Source organism: Thamnophis sirtalis, unplaced genomic scaffold, assembly GCF_051295495.1.
Source record: "Thamnophis sirtalis isolate CommonGarterSnake01/CBP01778 unplaced genomic scaffold, rThaSir2_p1.2 scaffold_4, whole genome shotgun sequence".
Taxonomy (NCBI): domain Eukaryota; kingdom Metazoa; phylum Chordata; class Lepidosauria; order Squamata; family Natricidae; genus Thamnophis; species Thamnophis sirtalis.
This window is the reverse complement of record NW_028261384.1, coordinates 91,490,199-91,510,894: the sequence shown is the minus strand read 5'-3', so window position 1 is coordinate 91,510,894 and position 20,696 is coordinate 91,490,199. Positions and strand designations below refer to the sequence as shown.

Here is a 20,696-nt window from a genome sequence, read left to right as displayed (position 1 = left end):
GTTCCTATTCTAATGCACTACGCTATAAAAGTTGTAGATTACATGCATTTGCATTCTCAGTATGAAGTAATGCCATCAGCATAGCACAAAGTGATGTTTTTCCTCTCCATTTTGAAAACCATGTTAATCTTTTTTCCAATGCATGTTTTCACACTTCATATTTAGCAGTGGTTGAATAAATAACAAGAGAGCACTCAGCCTACCAGTAGTCTGTGTGGCTATGTTCTGTTCTGTCTGTGGCTTCCTGATTCTGTATAGGTTTTGCATGTGGACAGTGAAATATTATGGGATTCCCATTTTGTTAAGCACAGACCCAGCTTTATTGGGGCTTTTCTATACAAAGGTCTTTCTGTAGTCAATGAAACAAACATTGACTTAACTTCTTAGTATTCCTTGGCTTTCTCCAGACACATACCTCTTGTTCCTTGGCTTTTTTTAAAAAAGCCACCTTAAACACCTGGAATTTATCTCTCCATACACAACTCTAATCTGCAGTGAACGATCCTAAATATTATTTTACTATTCGGCGTTTAGTCATGCCGGCCACATGACCATGGAGAACATTTTCTGATAGTGCTGGCTCTTCGGCTTAGAAATGGAGATGAGCACTGCTCCTAGAGCTGGAAATGACTAGCACGCATGTGGTGGTGGTGGGGGAACCTTTACCTTTAATATTAAAAATATTGTAATAGTTTGCATAATCTGTTCAGTCCCTTTTCTTTGATATTGTTGACTAGTGTATCATTCTTCAGATTTTCTAGCATTGTTTGATTAGAATCTCTATTGATTCTTCTATATTTCTTTAGAAATTCCACAAATTCCTATAGCCTTCTGATTTGGTAATGGCCTGAATGCAAATCTAACTTCCTCTTTCGCTTGATATTTGGATTTCAATATGCACCATCCACTCTGATTCTTTCTGAATCAGTTCCTAGCTACCGTATTCCTCCTGTAACTGTGTAACACACCAATTTCAGGTTGGAACCTCCTTTTTTGTTGGAGATTTTTTTTTAGCATACTTTCTTTGTTTTTTCCCCTCCCGGTGATTCTTTCCTTCCTTAATTCTTTACAGATGGCAATAGCACTTATATGCCACTTCACAGTGCTTTACAACCGTCTCTAAGCGGTTTACAGGGTCAGCATATTTCCCCCAACAATTTGGCTCCTCATTTTACCGATCTCTGAAGGATGGAAGCTGAGTCAACCTTGAGCTGGTGAGACTTGAACTGCCAAATTGAAGGCAGTCGGCAGTCGGCAGTCGGCAGTCAGCAGTTAGCAGTGACGTGCAGTGAGATTTATGGCTGGTGAGGCACTGACACAGGGGTTTCAATTTTTTTTAGACTTGTGGACTTCAACTCCCAGAATTCCACAGCCAGGCATGCTCAGTTCCGATTTAAAGTGACATTTGTTTTTCTCCTTTGCGAAAAAGTTTTCCTTCATTCTTTTTCTTCTCCCTCTCCCTCCTTCTGCCCTCTCTCCCTCCCTCCCCCCTCTCTCAAACAGACACATGCACACAGAGAAGTTGGATCCCTCTCTCACTCATTCAATCTCAAACACAAACACAGAAGTTGGATTGGATGTATTTTCCAATGGCTTGAAAGCAGCTCCTCTGCCATACCCACCCCCATTCCCCTGCTGCCCTCCGATCCGAGCCTTTGATTGCAGATGGAGCCACGTTGCCTTTTCAAACTTGTAATCAGTGAAGCTGGGCTTATATACTTTTATCCAGGTGTGTGTGTGTGTGTGTGTGTGTGTGTGTGTGTAAAGGCAACGTAGCTCTGCATGCAATCAAACTACACTTGAGGAGGGATCTACACTTGAGGATGAAGTTTGAATTCCTCCCACTCCCTTCGACCTACTCACGTACCTTTTCCAGCTGTTTCAGAGAGGCCATGCTTGCCATCATGAAAAGAAAAAAAATGTAAAAGGAAAAAGGCAAGAGCTGAGATTAGGCTGAGCTAGTTGTTGCCAGACTCACCGTATGGATGACTCTGCTTAACTGTTTAAAAAAGCCGCTTAAAAAAGCCCTCTAAAGGAGGCAGGAGAACGACGTGCCTCATTACGTCAGGAATTTTTCGGCTTTTAACCCTTGCTTAGCTCTGCTCGAGTGATCATAAAGTCAGACTAGATGAGGCACCTCGTTCTCCCGCCTCCTCCTGTAGAGGGCACTTTTTAGAGGCTTTTTTAAACAGTTAAGCACTAAGCAGAGTCATCCACTGTGACTCTGGAAGCAACTAGCGCAGCCTTTTTTCCTTTTACATTTTTTTTCATTTCATGATGACAGTGGTGCCTCTCCTGCCTCCCCTGATTGCACGTCCCTGGCAGTTAGCAGAAGTAGCCTGCAGTACTGCATTCTAACCACTGCATCATCATGGCTCATGCTATAATACAGTTAATATTACTCTACTAATACTGCCATTCTGTTTCTATGCTGGTCAATTGCAACAATGTTAAGTAAGTATAATACTATTCCCTGTTTCTTTTAATAACCTTCTGAAATGCTTTGTGAAATTCCCTTCTGAAATGTTTATATTTCTTGATTATGGCTTACCTTCATTTCCTGGTAATTTTCTCAGTTGATTCTAACACGCAGTTTGCTTTTTTCTGTTTCTTGGTTTTTAATAGTCTCTTTTCACATTATCCACAATAATTTCAATTTATTTTCATTGCATAACTACTTTGGTTTTCTATCAATGAGATTCAGGATGGTTAGAATGGGAGCAAACCACTTTACCTGCAGCTTCCTATAAAAATAAAGCCAAATCCCTCACAGTTCTATAGGAAGTTGACATGATGGGTCAAATACCTCCCCTCCCCAATCAATGATCAGTTTCTGAATTTTTATATATTTGAACTTTAAATTATAAAATAACAGTAAGTGCTAACTAGTCAAGCACTACCAAAATATTTGACCTATGGTTCTAAATAGCTATTATCTATGGCTTGGAACAAACCTAATTAAACATGAAATCTTACTTGCAGGACTTCATTGTAACTTTTGTAGGATTAGCTCCCTCTTGAGGAAGAACAATGAACCTAGTTTATATGCATTCTATCAACCATGAAAAATCAGTTGCTGTAAGAAACAGTAGCTTCATTTTGTTCATGATACAGAATATAGCCTAGTACAAATCATAGAGAAGTTGTTAGGAGGGTTGATGTGATAATGGGGTTGTATATTTATTCATGCATTATTACATTTCTGGGGTCCTGTTTGTTTTATTTGTATTTTTAGTCTGGGCTGTATTTTTGATGTTTTATCTGTTTTTATGAATTGTATACTTTTTCTACCATTGGAGTTGGGCAGCTAATAAATGTGAATGAATATGAATGAAATGTTCTAGGGGCAAACATTTCTTAAACCCAATGGTTAGAGAGCAATAATCTGGGAAGCCATTTGTGCACTAACTGACTGGCTGTTCTTCCACCCTTAATAAACAGCAAACAAGAATCCAAAGTAACTTATCAGACCAGAGGTGAGAAATGAAACACCGCCAAACTGGGCAAGATCAAGAAAGCATATTAGAAATATTTTAATTCTATTATTTTATTGTATGTATGTTTTTATTCAAATTGTATCTTTTGGTGTGATTTGTTTATAATGAATCATACATTAAACAGGTGAATTGTAGTTTTATTTATTTAGAACATTTAACAACTGCGCATCTCTCTCATAGAGAGGGTGGTGTACAGTCAAATATTAAAAGCATAAAATATTTAAAATTTAAGAGAAAAAATGAATGTTAAAGTTTACCTCCCAAAGACCGATTCGATCTCACAGGCTTGGCCTTCTCCGGGTTCCATCGGCCAGCCAATGTCGGCTGGCAACCCCCCCCGGGGGAGAGCCTTCCCTCTTGCTGCGCCGGCCCTCTGGAATGAACTCCCCGTGGAGATCCGGACCCTTACTACCCTCCCGGCCTTCCGCAAAGCCACTAAGATCTGGCTGCTCCGGCAGGCTGGGGGCTGTTGAAATATCCAGCCCCACCTCAATTGTGAATGTTGTGCATTTTTAAATTCTTTGTATTGTCTTATTTATTTCCCTTTCCTTGTTTATTGTGAGCCACCCGGAGTCCTTTGGGAGTGGGCGGCATGCAAAACTAACAAACAAACAAACAAACAATTATGAACGGAGGGAGACTTTTCAGGTCACATCCCCTTCCTGCATGTTTCTTTATGTACCCCAGACAAGGTTGCAGAACTATATTTGTACCTTTTACAAAAGGCCAAGAGAGCAGGGAGGCTGCTTCAGCTCTTGGGAAGTGTCCCACAGGGTGGGGGAAACAGTAGAGAAGGCTCCTTTTCTGGATCCCACCAGTTGGAATTATTTGGCCAAATGGGTCTGCATCATATCTTCCCTGCTTGATTGGCTGGGATGGGCTGATGTAAAAGGATGAAGATAGTTCTATAGGTAACCTGACCCGATGCCATGTAGGACTTTAAAAGTTATAATCAACACCTGATTGGATCTGGAAGCACATTGGCACTCAATGCAGCTCATGCAGAAGAGGATTACATGTTTCCTGTGTAGTTGCAATCTGTAGCAGCAGTTCTAGAGACAGTTGCATGCTTACTCAAAATAACATTAAACCAAATATATCATTGGCCATTTTTAATTAACAATTACATACCAGTATATGGTGGACGGCCACTGCTTCCTGGACAGGATTTTATTAATGCAAACTTTTCATTATTTTGAGCTTCACCTTTATTCTTCATGTCTATGTTTCACAACAAAGTATAAGGCTTCAATATAAATATTTTCATTAATGCAAAATATCAAACAAATAACACTGGATATAACTAAATGTTATATCTCAATTATCTAGGTCATGGTTGTCCCCAAAAGTGCTTTTCCAAAAGGCAATTGGACTTTCTTGGTTTTTTTCCCTTGAAAACATTTTGCTTCTCATCCAAGAAGCTCCTTCAGTTCTGAACTGAACTGAAGAAACATCTTGGGTGAGAAGCAAAATGTTTTCAAAGAAAAAAGAACAAGAAAGTCAGTTGTCTTTTGGAAAAGCACTTTTGGGGAAACTTCGATATACAAAAAATTATATAGCATTATATTGGTCAGTGACTAATTACAAAACTGAAAAATATCCATAAAGATAGAAAGCAAAATAATGTCTTGTTTGTTTTGGCAGTTAATAGGAGAATTCTCTTCAAATAGTTAAAACACAATTCTCTTAACCTTTGTTTTACATCTTCACTTTTTAATTTCATTAATCAAACTGCCTGCCAAACGTGTGTGGTGTGTGTGTGTTTGTGCGTGATATAATGCTTCAATGCCTTTATGACTCTAATGCATACCAAAATAAGTATTTGGAATTATACACAATAGCTGGAGTAGAGCTGTTAATTATGTTATACTTTTTTCTCTTTATTTTTTTTGTCTATACTAAAATTGAGACATCAAAATTATTTTTGTTTTAATGTCTTTTATGAATGTGAATTGCCATGAGCATTTACTGATTAAATAAATTGTTATGCAGTTTTTGGAATTATTCAATCTCATATTTTGACAGACAAATTGTGCAAAGTCAGCTGGAATAGTCAGCTGGAATAGTCAGCTATTTTGTTGCTGCCTTGTCAAGCCCATGAAGATTTTTCACAAGTTGATTGCCATTTCCTTGTTCCTAGAACGAGAGCCACTGGTCCAAAGTCACCCAGCTGGCCTTTTGCTTAAGGTTCAGGGGTCCTGATGCCATTAACCATTATATCAATCTGCCTTTTAGTATCTATATAATCTTTATTAAATGGAACCATGTAACTTAATAGTCCTTGGTAATATTCAGCCCTTGAGTCCTTAGCTACAGACATCGGGGATACCAAAAGTTCCTATTGACCCTTCCCTAATTGTGTAACTTTCCATGATTTATTTGCACTGCTGGCCCAAAATTATCTTTTTCTTCATTCAACAATTAACATCCAGATTAATATCCAGCTTAATAATAGACCAACAATCAAGAGATAAACAATATCCCAATCAAAGAATTACCATTTAGACAATCAATCAGTAAACAACACCCTAAACAAAGAAATACCAAGAACACTCCCACTAACACTGAAAGGGCAAACTATTTGTATGTAAAAAGATCAAACCCCATTCCCCTCTAGCATTGATGATGTTACCTAGTTGGATAATGAAATGTGTCAGCACTCCTCCATTGAATAATTAGGAAAGAAAACCACGAGACTCCATTGATAGAAATCAAGTGTACTTTTACTAATTATAAATGATTAGAAGCGTAGCAAAGCGAAAACTGATTATTTAGGCGCGAAAGCAAATGATATATAGAATAACCCATTCCCCACCCCTTGGCATCCCAGTTACAGTCCAATCATAATTCTCCCAAGTGTCAGGTGTGAGACAACGTCGAAAGGCATCACCCAGATGGAATGTCGGTGCCGTTGGCCTTGGCGGGAAACCTCCTCCGCATGCGCAGTAAGAGAGGCAGCAGAAACTCCAGAATCTTCCTCCAGCACAATTAGTATTCCCCTCCCAAATACCATGCCCCCCCTCCCCATTTCAATGGCAGCCGAAGCAGCAGCAAAGCAGAGGCTGACAGAAATGTTTGCAAAAAAGCAAGAAAGTAAGCTGAAAAAGCACCAAGGACCCCACAGTCATACATCTATAGCTATTTAGTCAAGACTAAGCTTCACTAAATTCTGCATGAATGCATAAAGGATTGTCAATTTCTTCTACAGCAATGTTTCCCAAATATATTTTATTATTATTTCAAATATATTGACAAAATATATTTCAGAAAAAGGAAGGTTTTGTAATGAAAAACTTGATATTTCAGTGTGTATGTATGTATGTATATGTGTGTGTGTGTGTATGTATGTATGTATGTATGTATGTATGTATGTATGTATGTACTCTTTGAAAAATGAACCTTGAATCTCTAAAAACTAATATTAACAAATTTTTAATTGGTTTATAAACATTTTACTTTCCAGTCATTCCATTTATATATGTAAAGGAAACACTATCTTGAGTGCCTATTTGTTTACCCAAAAATCTTGAATAGGCTGACTGGCTTTTTTCTTCACAAATCTGATTTTCTAATTGTGTGTGTGTGTGTGTGTGTGTGTGTGTGTGTGTGTGTGTGTGTGTGTGTGTGTGTATGTATGTATATAAAAGAAACAGACATTGTGATCTCCAGAACTTTAAAATATATTGCTCACTAAGCTTTTGTTAGCCACTGCTAACTTCGTCAAAGTGTAAACGCCATTGGAGATATCTGCCTTTATACAATGTTAATCAATTTGGAGAAATCAACATGGCTGCTGCCTTTACATCTGCTTTTTGTAGCTAAAAAAATGGGGGAGGGGAACGTGACAACGACAAAGAAACATGAATTCTCCCTCAGCCAAGCATCCAATCACAAATTATCATTTGCAATTTAATCAAGCAATGAATGGACATTTTCAGTGGAATACTGAAGCTACACTTGCAACTTCTGACTGAAAGATGATTTGCTTTCATTATTAGGATATAGAACATTCTCGAAAGCATTTAACTTTATCCGTTTATACAGTGCTAGAACAGGCAGCACAATTTCCTCCACAATATTTTTAAAAAAAGATACAGATTCAGCAAAGGAATCATTAGCTTGTATCTCACAAAGAAATCCATTAGAGGAGATAACCTCAGAAGATTTAACATTTAGAACAGCCATGTTAAATTGCAAGGCAAATTCAACCTCCTTTTTTAGCCTTCGTGAATTTGTAAAATCTTTTTTATTCTGAATTGCTAGAATACTATAATTTGGGTCATCTTGCAATTTGAACTGTAATACATTCTCGGCTATGAAGCAGGGGTATGATTGGTGCTCATGATTGCAAATGTAATTGAAAGATATTCTTTTGCTGTAATTATTCTTTTTTTTCCCGTGCCATTTCTCAATGGCCATTCTGGAATCTTTATCCAGACCATGTTCTTCTATCACATCACTATCTTCATTACCAGGTTTATGTTCAATGGCCATTCTGGAATCTTTATCTGGCCAATGCCCTTCTATCACATCACTATCTTCATTATCAGGTTTATGTTCAATGGCCATTCTGGAATCTTTATCTGGCCAATGCCCTTCTATCACATCACTATCTTCATTACCAGGTTTATGTTCAAGTGGATGAATCGGGGTATTTTCATTTTCAATTGTAAGTGGAGCTTTATCTGGCATATTATCATAATCATCATCATCAATAGACTGCTTCTTTTTCAAATTAATATTGCCTTCTGTCTGGATTGGTTCCTGGAACTTTCTATTATGGTTGGTTTTTTTCTGAGAGAACAGGATATTGAAAAGTTTCACAGGTATTTTTTTTGGTTGACCATTAATATTTTTCAAAAATTCTTTGAGTTCAATGTTTCTAAACAAGTCGTAATATTTCTGAGCAGTAAATGGAAGAAACTTTTTCAGCACACTAGACATCAGCTGTTTTTTCAGTGCACTAAATCCAGCAGTTTCAAGGATGTTTTCTAGGTGCTTTATTAGTTGGTCTTGATTCTTTGTTGCATAGTCTTCCAGATCAAAAAGTGTGTATTTACCTACAGGTGGGGAAAACATGAATGAACGACAGCTTTGTATTTATTTGTATTTGTATTTGCCTTTATTTGTATGCCGCCCTTTTCCCTGAAGGGACTCAGGGCGGCTCACAATTCAAAAGGGAGGGGGAAAACGACAAACAGTAAACAATACAACATATTAAAAGAGAAAAAAACGCAACAATCACACCATTCGAGTGGGGCTATAATCTTAGCCCCAGGCCAGCCGGGACAGCCAGATCTTTACAGCAGCGCGGAAGGATTGGAGGGTGGTGAGGGTCCGAATCTCCACGGGGAGTTCGTTCCAAAGGGACGGAGCAGCCACCGAGAAGGCCCTCCTCCGGGTAGTTGCCAGTTTGCACTGGCTGGAAGATGGAATTCGGAGGAGGCCTAATCGATGCGATCGAATCGGTCTGGTGGAGGTGATTGGCAGTAGGCGGTCTCTCAAGTACCCAGGCCCACTACCATGTAGGGCTTTATAGGTGATAAGTAGCACCTTGAAGCGCACCCGGAGATCCACAGGTAGCCAGCGCAGCTCGCGGAGGATAGGTGTTACGTGGGTGAACCGAGGTGCACCCACTATCGCTCGCGCGGCCGCGTTCTGGACTAGCTGGAGTCGCCGAATGCTCTTCAAGGGCAGCCCCATGTAGAGCACATTGCAATATTCCAGCCTAGAGGTCACAAGGGCACGAGTGACTGTTGTGAGGGCCTCCCGGTTCAGGTAGGGACGCAACTGGTGTACCAGGCGAACCTGGGCAAATGCCCCCCTAGTCACAGCTGACAAATGATGTTCGAAGGTCAGCTGTGGATCCAGGAGGACCCCCAAGTTGCGAACCCTGTCTGAGGGGCGTATAATTTGACCCCCCAGCCTGAGAGATGGAGTACTTGGCCAATTCTTGGGAGGGAAACACAACAGCCACGCGGTCTTTTCTGGATTGAGAACAAGCTTGTTGACCCCCATCCAGTCTTTAACAGCATCCAGCCCCTGGCTCATCACATCCATCGCTTCGTTGAGTTGGCACGGGGCGGACAGATACAATTGAGTATCGTCCGCGTATTGATGGTACTTTATCCCGTGCCGTCGAATGATCTCACCCAGCGGTTTCATGTAGATGTTGAAAAGAAGGGGGGACAGGACCGAACCCTGAGGCACCCCACACGTTAGGGGCCTAGGGGTCGATCTATGCTCCCCAACTAACACCGACTGCGACCTGTCTGAGAGGTAAGAGAAGAACCACTGTAAAACAGCGCCTCCCACCCCCACCTCCCGCAGTCGTCGCAGAAGGATACCATGGTCGATGGTATCGAAAGCCGCCGAGAGGTCAAGGAGCACTAGGATGGAGGCGTGGCCTCCATCCCTGGCTCTCCAGAGATCATCGGTCAACGCGACCAAAGCGGTTTCTGTGCTGCAGCCAGGTCTGAAGCCAGACTGGAACAGATCGAGATAGTTGGCTTCCTCCAAGGACCGCTGGAGCTGAAAGGCCACCACCTTCTCAACAACCTTCCCCACAAAGGGGAGGTTGGAGACTGGACGGTAGTTATTTAAAACAGCTGGATCCAAGGATGGTTTCTTCAGGAGGGGTCTCACCACCGCCGTCTTTAAAGCGGGGGGAAAGATCCCCTCCCGAAGTGAGGCGGTAACAACCGCCTGGATCCAGCCTTGTGTCACCTCCCTGCTGTTTACAACCAGCCAGGAAGGGCACGGGTCCAGCACACATGTGGAGGCACCTACATCTCTCATGGCCTTGTCCACATCCTCAGGGGCAACCGCCTGAAACTCAATCCAGCGATGACTTGCCAGATCATCCCTTAGTGCCTCGGCTGGAACTGCGGGATTGGAGTCCAGGTCCGCCCGGAGCCGAGCAACCTTGTCTGTGAGAAATTGGATGTAGTCCTCAGCCCTGCCCTGCAGCGGATCGCCCGTATCCCTCCTATTTAGGAGGGAACGGGTTATCCTAAACAGGGCGGCTGGGCGCGACTCAGCAGACGCAACCAGAGAGGCAATGTGTGTTTTCTTAGCCGTCCTGATTGCCCGAACGTAATCTCTGGTGCAGGTTGTCAAAAATGCTCGGCTCGATTCGGATTTGCTGGACCTCCAAAGGTGCTCTAGGCGTCTCCTTCGGCTTTAAAGCTTTAAAGTGTTGGAATAAAATTCTAGTTGTCATGAAAATCAAGTCTTACAGATTGGCTAATGTATTGAAAATCAAGCTTTATTTCATGTATTTAGAGGCAGGTTGATAATAAGTAAAATGATTCTTTATTAAAATTATTTAGTTAGTAATCAGCAGCAACATTGCATGAAAGGAAAAAATACTTTGTTTCTGTTAAAGGAAATCTATTTTCCATGCTTATTAATATTTGATTAGCAATAGGTACCAGAATATTGTTTTGCGTTTGTTTTATAGTACCTATGTATATGTATATATATGTATATGTTTTTGTGTGTCTGTATGTAGAAAACATTTTCTTTTGGTTTTCCTCTTTTTTCCTGAACCTATCAACTTTCTCTCTCTTATCCTAAATCTTTATTCCTTAGTACTTTTGACTGTAAGGCTGCCTTCTGAAAAGTGCCCAATTAACCTTTTTTTTGCATAAACAGGAAACAAAAAAATATTGTTTTGCTTACAGGTAGAAATAGTAAATATGGAAGTTTACACTGTAAATTTATTGCAGATTTTAAAAAAAATTATTTTTTTACAATTCAAAAGAATTGTCCAATTAAGATCCTCCAGTCAATGTTTTTCAGCGCTGAGCATAATTAGGCTGCTGGTTTAATTTTTAACACATATTATTGTTTAAAATAGTGCTAATAATTAATTGAAAGTATTTTTATTCTTCATTAGTAAACTTTTACCTATATTTCCATACCAGCCATACCAGCTAGGCATTATAAGAATTATAACCTATTATAAAATAATTGGTATGAATGATTTTATGTACTAATATAAAGGAATAATAGAATATACATATTTGCATTTGATTTTCATGATCTGGAGTTATATGCATGGCATTGGCCTCAGTCAGTTCTAACTATTAAATAAACATAGATCTTGGCATCTTCTATGTTTTAAATAAATTTTATTGAATAATTCTTTTATATTATTAACCTGCATTTTTTTATATACCGTGCATTGCTGTTACTATTATAATAAAAATGTTAAGAATGTTTGGGAGAGTCAGACAGGAGCAAAAAACAAACTGAAAGGATCACTGGTTAATAAAAGTATGCATAAGGTCATCTATGCACAACAAGCAAAATTTCTATATATCAGTAGGATAACCAAATCTTTGAAAACTTGTTAATTTATAGAATTCAATGCCATACCATTGGGATTTCAGTGAGTTATTGATACACATAAACAAACTATGTTTTAAATAATGTTTTAAATACAAACACATTTATGAACAAACATTGCTTCTAATTGTCTGGTAGGTCCACAGTGAGAATTGTTCAAAATGTCAGCAAAACAATAATTCTAAAGCAAAAATAAGTTAAATCTCAGTTATTTTTAAAATGTGAACACCTTCACTTCACTTGCACAACTTACCTCTCTGGACATATTTTATAGTATGTCATCTTCATTTGCTTAGCTATGAACCTATAATTTAGTGACATTGAGATTATTTTAAGGAAACAAAATCCATGGAGCATTATCATGTCAACATGTGGAAATATAGTTCTAGAGACAGTTGCATGCTTACTCAAAATAACATTAAACCAAATATATCATTGGCCATTTTTAATTAACAATTACATACCAGTATATGATGGACGGCCACTGCTTCCTGGACAGGATTTTATTAAAGCAAACTTTTCATTATTTTGAGCTTCACCTTTATTCTTCATGTCTATGTTTCACAACAAAGTATAATGCTTCAATATAAATATTTTCATTAATGCAAAATATCAAGCAAATAACATTGGCTATAACTAAATGTTATATCTCAATTATCTAGGTCATGGTTGTCCCAAAAGTGCTTTTCCAAAAGGCAAATGGACTTTCTTGGTTTTTTTTTCCTTGAAAACATTTTGCTTCTCACCCATGAAGCTCCTTCAGTTCTGAAGGAGCTTTATTAAATGGAATCTTTATTAAATGGAACCATGTAACTTAATAGTCCTTGGCAATATTCAGCCCTTGAGTCCTTAGCTACAGACATTAGGGATACCAAAAGTTCCTATTGACCCTTCCCATCTTGTGTAACTTTCCATGATTTATTGGCACTGCTGGCCAGAAATTATCTTTTTCTTCATTCATCCTGCAATAAGCAGAGTAGAGGAAAGTGGAATTCAAACACTTTATTTCTGCACAGGAACAAAATGCCCCCCTCTGCTGACAGTTTCTGCAAGCTTCAATCTCACTCGTTGATTATCTAACATGTCCTAGGCATTCAGATTGTGCACACACTCACAGGTGCTCCAAAAGACTTAGTATGTTTAGCATGATCTCTATGTTGCTCATTTAAATACAAGGATTGAGTTTTTAGTATATTAATGATGAACTTTTGTTCGCTTCTGGACCCCTGCCCTGTAAGCTACAGTCACAGTTAAATTACCTCTAAGTAATGGCCCCCTTGCAACAGAATTGTTTTCAGACCACATCCTGTCATCAAACTCCCTCTAAGTGGTTTCTACTTGAGTTCTTTCTAGCAAGTAACAAAGCTGATTCTTATCTTTGGTTTATTTCTGCTGGCAAGCTTCCATTTATCTGTTGCAAAAAGCTTCCGTTTAAATAATAATAATGCAATTTATCTGAGACTCCTTTGTAAGTTAATATTAAAGTACCTCACCTTCCATGACTAGGCCTTCACTGGACCAAGATTGAACAACTATGTCTTCAGTATTGCAGTTGCTGCCCTGACTGTGTATTTATGGAAAGGCCCCTATTTCTAAAAAATGGGAGACTGTGAAATCTTCTCTATAACAACTGAGAGCATTTAACTGTTTGACTTCTGCTCCAAGTAGACTGGAAGAGAAACTCACCTTGCAAAATAACTGCATCATTGATACATTTTTGTAAGGTGAAATGTTTGGTTTGAATAACAATATACTAAATTCTACTCTCAGTATCATAAATTTTATTGAGATTTAGAAAAAACTAATTATGGAGTATCCTGTGCCTTTAGAAACTTCATCTACTATCTTCTATGCACTACGCATCATTTTCACTATAGCTAATTATTATAAGAGTAATAAAACATTAAGAATTGGTGCCTACTCGTGATCTCTTTCCACCATAATTCCTTCACTGTGTTATCATTTCAGATAGTAGGCAGTAGGGTTATGCAACACTCTGAATGCAAAGGGGAAAAGATGATTGAAAGCATGAGTTTGTAATGGATTGCTCATGCTCATGGATTGTAATTCCCTAAAACATTTACACGTGATCCCAAGGAAAATGTGTTTTAGGGGATGCTAACTGTTGTGATGCATGCACCAATGCATGCTATCAATCACCTTTCTTTCCTTTTATGAATACAGATGACTACAAAGTCCTTATGACTGTGAAAAGAGAGACTTTTTCTATGTTTTCTATAAAACATTATTCTATGTTACTCTAAGTCTTTCTGGTTGAAAAATAGAGCATGCACATTAAATAAATGAAGAAACCACAAAACCAATGTACAGGTCTCTTATCTGATCACTTACATAGTAAATAGAAACATTGTACAAATCTATGACTACCCTGTTTCCCTGAAAATAAGAACCTCCCCGGATATTAAGGCCAATCTGGCTTTTGACCTCATGGACTAAAATAAGCCTTCCCCCGAAAATAAATGCTCCCCCCAAATATTGCCATGAGGTGACCACACTCGCCACCTCCTGCAACTCAAAAATAATAAGACCAAGTGCTTATTTTGGGGGTAAAAAAAAAAGACCCTGCCTTATTTTGGGGGAAAGAAGGTATATGATTTTTCCAAACTATGCATTTTGCATTCATCTCATAAGAAGCTGGGGACTTGCTACTGAAAGTATCCATCTTCAGTGCATAGCTATTGAATCCTCAGTGCCCCTGGGCTTTGGCTGCTGATTTTATCTGTAACAAAGCTGCCTTCCATGTTATCCTGAAACTTAGTTGGGCTTGGCAAGGATGTGCATGTATGTATCTGTTCTTTGGGGAGAGGGCAAGGAGGAAGAGTGCCTGTTATCACCTGTGAACTGTTGCAAGCTTTCAGAGGCTTCCTTCTCCATAACTGGATTGGAGATAGCAATAGCAATAGCAGTTAGACTTATATACTGCTTCATAGGGCTTTCAGCCCTCTCTAAGCGGTTTACAGAGTCAGCATATTGCCCCCAACAACAGTCCGGGTCCTGTGATCTGGCAGTGGATTGCCAAGGACGGATCACATTGACTGTCTTTTGGCACTGGTGTCACTCTCCCTTGGGTTTTCCTAAGGATTGGGAGGCAATTCAGCTAAGGCATAATTGCTGCTAAACATAGTATTTTTCTGAACTAAGGAAGAACATTGGCTGAGGACAGAAGTCACCATTTTGTATGTTTTTCTTCCTTTCTTGGGGCTGGTTCAGTTGTTGATTGGAGGGCTGGGAGAGATGGCTTCCTAGGCTCCTCTTTTGTAGGATACCTTAGGGTTCTATCCTCTTTCTCTCCTATTCAACACTTACAAAATAGTTGGTTTAGAGCTGAATATCCTCAGTAGATTGGTGATACCCAATTATATATTTTAGCCTTAAGCCAGTCAAGTAAGGTTATCAAAGTTCTGTCCCAGAGCTGGAGGCTGTGCCAGAGAAATTGCTTCTGACTTAATATGCAACTATGGGTATCTGGCCCCCCCAGATATGGAGATTTTTCATCTTTAATCTTGGATGGGATAGCATTATTCTATTCAAGAATGGTGTGCAGCCTGGGGAATATCCTGGATTCACAATTCATACTCAATCATTAGTTAGTAATGGTGAACAGAAAGGCCATACTTTCATCTGGTAGGCTAGTAGCACCCTCTCCTAGATTGCGAGGCCATTTAGACAGTCATGTCTCAGTCACCTTGTGGTTTAACTACTACAATACACTCTATACAGGGCTTCTCTTGAAGGCCATCTGGAAGTTTTGACTGGTCCAGAACGCAGAGCTGAAGGCAGGGATGGGCATGCCTCACTACACTTATTTAATATTTCTGTTCCATAAGCTCAATGATTGCAGCTTGTGGCGCACTGGTTGCACTGGTTGCTGGAGCACTGGTTGCATTTGCCTCGGAATGTGATTCAAGCTGCTGGTTGTTACCTCTAGAGGACTGCAAGGCATAGAGTAAGTTATTTGTGGGATCTTCTTTTTCCATAGTATCTACAGCCAATTTGATCTGGTAGAATTGATGCATACTGGGTTTCTTCAGTTAAACAATACTATCTAAGTATCTAATATAATACTATATAAGAGCCGAGGTGGCGCAGTTGTTAGAGTGCAGTACTGCAGCCACTTCAGCTGACTGTTATCTGCAGTTCAGCTGTTCAAATCTCACCGGCTCAGGGTTGACTCAGCCTTCCATCCTTCCAAGGTGGGTGAAATGAGGACCCAGACTGTGGGGGCAATATGCTGACTCTGTAAACGGCTTAGAGAGGGCTGAAAGCCCTATGAAGCGGTATATGTCTAAGTGCTATTGCTATCTGGCAAGATCCCAGAACTGCACTTGATCTGCTTTAGTATCTACCCTCTGGAATGAAATCCCCTCAAAATATGGATGGCTCCTATCCTGCTGGCATTTGAAGACCACGCTCTTTACCCAGGCCCAGGTCCCTTCTAGGTAATGTGGGTGTGCCTTAGTTATTGTGTAGTTTGTGCTATCTTTTGATCACTGTCTTTTTATCACCGTACATTGCATTGTTTTATTGTTCTGTAAGGTTTGATCTGTAGGCACTGCATAGCATTCCTAAAGAATCAGGAAGTGCAAAAATTCAGTAAATCAATTATGGCTCATTTGGAAATATACAAACTTCACTCAACTTACCAGCTTCAATTTTAGCACTGATGTTTTGAATAAGATCAATTCTGGGAATCTGCTCCAGCCACCAACTAAGTGTTTTTAGAGGTGTGTAAGAAGTAGTCATCAATAATTCTGCTGCCTTTTTTGCATCAAGATTCTCTAGCCGATTTTTTGTTATTTGACCATCGTTGAGTAAAAATTCGAGTTTCTCCATTTGTTTCGAGCTCAAGTCTTCAAGGATTTCCAATATGAATTTTCTATTATTGTCTGCCATGTTTCTTAAGATTCTATATGGTATTGTGTAGACAGACCTGGAGAGGAATTTGAGCCGTTAGGGACTGGATGCGGGCTAACAAGCTTGTACTCAACCCAGAAAAGACCGAGTGGCTGTTGTGTTTCCCTCCCAAAAATTTGGCTAGTGTTCCATCGATCAGGCTGGGGGGTCAAAATTTACACCCCTCAGACAGGGTTCGCAACTTGGGAGTCCTCCTGGATCCACAGCTGACTTTTGATCACCACCTGTCGGCTGTGACCAGGGGGGCATTTGCCCAGGTTCGCCTGGTGCGCCAGTTGCGACCCTACCTGAATCGGGAGGCTCTCACAACAGTCACTCGCGCCCTCGTGACCTCTAGGCTGGAATACTGCAACGTGCTCTACATGGGGCTGCCCTTGAAGAGCATTCGGCGGCTTCAGCTAGTCCAGAATGCGGCCGCGCGAGTGATCGTGGGTGCACCTCGGTTCGCCCACATAACACCTATCCTCCGCGAGCTGCACTGGCTACCTGTTGGCCTCCGTGTGCACTTCAAGGTGCTTCTTACTACCTATAAAGCCCTTCATGGTAGTGGATCTGCGTACTTGGGAGACCGCCTTCTGCCAATTACCTCCTCCCGACCCATAAGATCCCACAGATTAGGCCTCCTCCGAGTGCCATCTGCCAGCCAGTGTCGGCTGGCAACTACGCGGAGGAGAGCCTTTTCTGTAGCAGCTCCGACCCTCTGGAACGATCTCCCCGTGGGGATTCGTACCCTCACCACCCTTCAGACCTTCCGCACAGCCCTCAAGATCTGGCTATCCCGCCAGGCCTGGGGGTAAAGATCATAGTTTGCCCCCGCCCGAATGTTGAATGAATGTTGTTTGATCTTAACTACACACTGTATTTTTATGTTATTGTATGTCTTCCCCTCCCATAAGTTGTTAGCCGCCCTGAGTCCCCCCAGGGAAAAGGGCGGCCTATAAATAAACACAACTGAAACTGAAACTGAAACTCAACTGAGGGATGGGTCAAAGCTGTCAGTACTAACAGTTAATTGAGTTCAATTTCACCTAGCATGCACAACTTTTTCAAAACTTTTCACAACTTTGACTGATGTAGCACTTATAAATATTAGATAAGGCTAAATTTTATTTAGTCTATGTATATACAGTAGCTTACTTAAATAAAGTTAACCCTACACTTTAATATTCAGTACTTCTATTTTATCACATTAAAAATACAATGTGGCAGTAACTCTGGAAGAATCTTAAAAATACTTTTGTAGATCACCTGAAGCTCAGAGCCCTCTGGTTGTACACTTCTGATTGATTCTACACGTGAAGGATAGTGACACATGAAATTATGCAAATGAGGCACATATTCTCTCGCCTCCTGTAGAGGGCATTTTTAGAGGCTTTTTAGAGTTCTCTGGGAGCAACTAGCTCAGTCTGACAGAGTTCTGGCTTTTCAAGAGGGCAGGGCAGGGCAGGGAGAAGCAGAGTTGAAATCGTCTCTGAAACAGCTGGAAAAGGTGTGTGTGTGGGGAGGGGGGAGGAATTCAAAACGTTTGATCGGAAGGCAGCAGGGGAAGGGGGGGTATGGCAGAGGAGCTGCTTTCAAGCCTTTGGAAAATATATCCAATCCAACTTCTGTGTTTGTGTTTGAGAGTGAGTGAATGAGAGAGGGATCAAAGTTCTCTGTGTGCGTGTGTCTGTTTGAGAGAGGGGGGAGGGAGGGAGAGAGGGAGGAAGGAGGGGGAGGGAGAAGAAAAAGAATGGGAAAACTTATTTTACAAGGGGGAAAATGCTGTTGCTTTAAATCGGAACTGAGCATGCCTGGCTGTGGAATTCTGGGAGTTGAAGTCCACAAGTCTAAAAAGTGCTTCACCAGGGCTAAAGCTGACCGCACGTCACTGCATCATGTGGTATAAAAAGATGATGAATTGGCTTCCATGTTGAGGGGAAGCATGTGTTGCTTCTCTGGTTCACAGTGACATTTAAAATGACCGACTTTGTTTTGTGTGCAGGTAGAATGTCCCAGTGGTCAATCCGAAACACAAATATGATCACATGTCATGGAACTACATTTCCCATAAGGCAGTCTCTGACTACATTCCCAGGAGGTAGTTTCTTAAAGGAGACAGCTCTTAATTCCTACACCATCTATATACTATTGAGGCAGCTCACACCATTTATCTTTCTTCACTCATTAACTTTTTATCTGTAAGGGCTTAGATAGCAACCAGTTGTTTTCAGGCAAAAACAGCAGTTACATGCCATATAATAAGTTAGGTTTTGCAGTAATTTCTCATTTTGTTTAACAATCAGGAGGATAATAGGACTTGTGATTTAAAAAAAAAACACACACACATTAGCACTTGCTTTAAGCCCTGATTTACCAGACCTCTGAAAGTATAGCAATTATGTTGACAAAAATAAGGTTTTTTTTAAAAAATATCCATTGTACTACACAAAAGTAAAGATTTGGAGAAATAGCAATAGCAATTAGACTTATATACCGCTTCATAGGGCTTTCAGCCCTCTCTAAGCGGTTTACAGAGTCAGCATATTGCCCCCGCAGTCTGGGTCCTCATTTTACCCACCTCGGAAGGATGGAAGGCTGAGTCAACCTTGAGCCGGTGAGATTTGAACAGCCGAACTGCAGCTAACAGTCAGCTGAAGTGGCTGCAATACTGCACTCTAACCACTGCGCCACCTCGGCTCATCAAATGTTCCCAAATTCAACATTTCACCAGATAAGAGTCTTTATCAAAAACAACTGAGATAATAAACCATGTATGAATTGGACTCTGCCAGTGGTGGGTTTCAATTTTTTTAAGAACCTATTCTGTGGGTGTGGCCTATTTTATGGGCGTGGATTGGCAATCATGTGACTGGGCAGGTATAGCCAATCTGACATCACTCATGCATACTCAGTCACATAACGCCCCCCCCCCCCACCAGCCATGTGGCAAAAAATTTTGGGACTCCTATGTGGGGGGGGGAGAGAGAGGGGAAAACCTCCCAAAAATAGACAATTGGAGATTAAGGGCCGAAATTAGGGAGATGGGAGAAGATAGGACAGAGAGGAATCCAGTAGAAAGCTATCACATGCTGGGGAAAGAACTTTGGGAGATCTGAGGAGGCAAGACAGAGGGGAATCCAGGACAAAGCTATCACTCTGCGTAATTCTATTCCACAGAAGTCCAACACTATCTTTACAATTCAGTGTCTCCATATGCTGGTTTGTGTGTTCTACACCACTCTCACTACGCTTCTCTGCACGCACTCGTTCTCCTAACGTGGAGCATTAACCACAGCAGGTAGACAGATATAGATCAGCACACACACTTCCTTTGGGGGCTCTCGAAAGAGTGTCTCGGGACTCTTGAGATGAATGGTTGTACTTAGATCTAGAATCTCGCAAAACTGGAGCATAACAGATTCCTTTCCTAACCTTCCAGAACTTACCTTACAATACAAATACTTCCGCAGTAGTGCTGGCACAGGTGCTGGCTTGCTCAAGTCTTGTAATGAGAGTGGCCAGTTGATGGAGGAAAAGGCGGCATGGAATAGCATGACCGGGAAAGCTCCCTTTATATAGACTCTGCGGATTGGCGCCACCTTTCCCACCTTCCAGAATTTCCCAGAATTTACCTTACAATACAAACACTTCCGCGATGCGATGATAGTGCTGGCACAAGTGCTGGCACAGGTGCTGGCTTCCTCAAGTCTTTGAAGTTTAGCGGCAAAGCCTGAGAGTGGCCAGCTGATGGAGGAAAAGGCGGGATGGAATAGGATGACCCGGAACGCTCCCTTTATACAGACTCTGCAGTTGGCGCGTTAGAGATAAACATGAGAAAAGCTATACATCTTTAAACGTCCGATAACCTAAAATCGAACTACCCCGGACTATCACTTCCCCAAAAGCTTTTGTGGTAGAGCCAGTGTGAGA

The 20,696-nt window shown here is 40.7% G+C and overlaps 1 protein-coding gene across 1 annotated transcript; it reads right to left on the bottom strand.

Moving 5' to 3' along the window:
* Nucleotides 1-6,202: 6,202 nt before the first annotated feature.
* Nucleotides 6,203-20,444, bottom strand: LOC148045978 (uncharacterized). The gene is made up of 4 exons (XM_087714432.1): nucleotides 20,213-20,444; nucleotides 16,514-16,800; nucleotides 12,314-12,403; nucleotides 6,203-8,557 (listed from the first exon to the last, which is right to left on the bottom strand). Exons 2-4 carry the CDS (start codon nucleotides 16,761-16,763, stop codon nucleotides 7,449-7,451), a joined length of 1,449 nt encoding a protein of 482 aa, XP_087570558.1. The 5' UTR covers nucleotides 16,764-16,800; nucleotides 20,213-20,444; the 3' UTR covers nucleotides 6,203-7,448.
* Between the last annotated feature and the right edge of the window lie 252 nt (nucleotides 20,445-20,696).

What these genes read in the sequence shown, in the direction of transcription:
- LOC148045978 (XM_087714432.1), bottom strand. Translation starts at nt 16,763, where the DNA reads ATGGCAGACAATAATAGAAAATTCATATTGGAAATCCTTGAAGACTTG. An exon ending in CAGTGCTAAAATTGAAGCTG is followed by an intron (nt 12,404 to 16,513) that starts GTAAGTTGAGTG and finishes TGTGAAACATAG; the next exon opens with ACATGAAGAATAAAGGTGAA. An exon ending in TGGCCGTCCATCATATACTG is followed by an intron (nt 8,558 to 12,313) that starts GTATGTAATTGT and finishes CCCCACCTGTAG; the next exon opens with GTAAATACACACTTTTTGAT.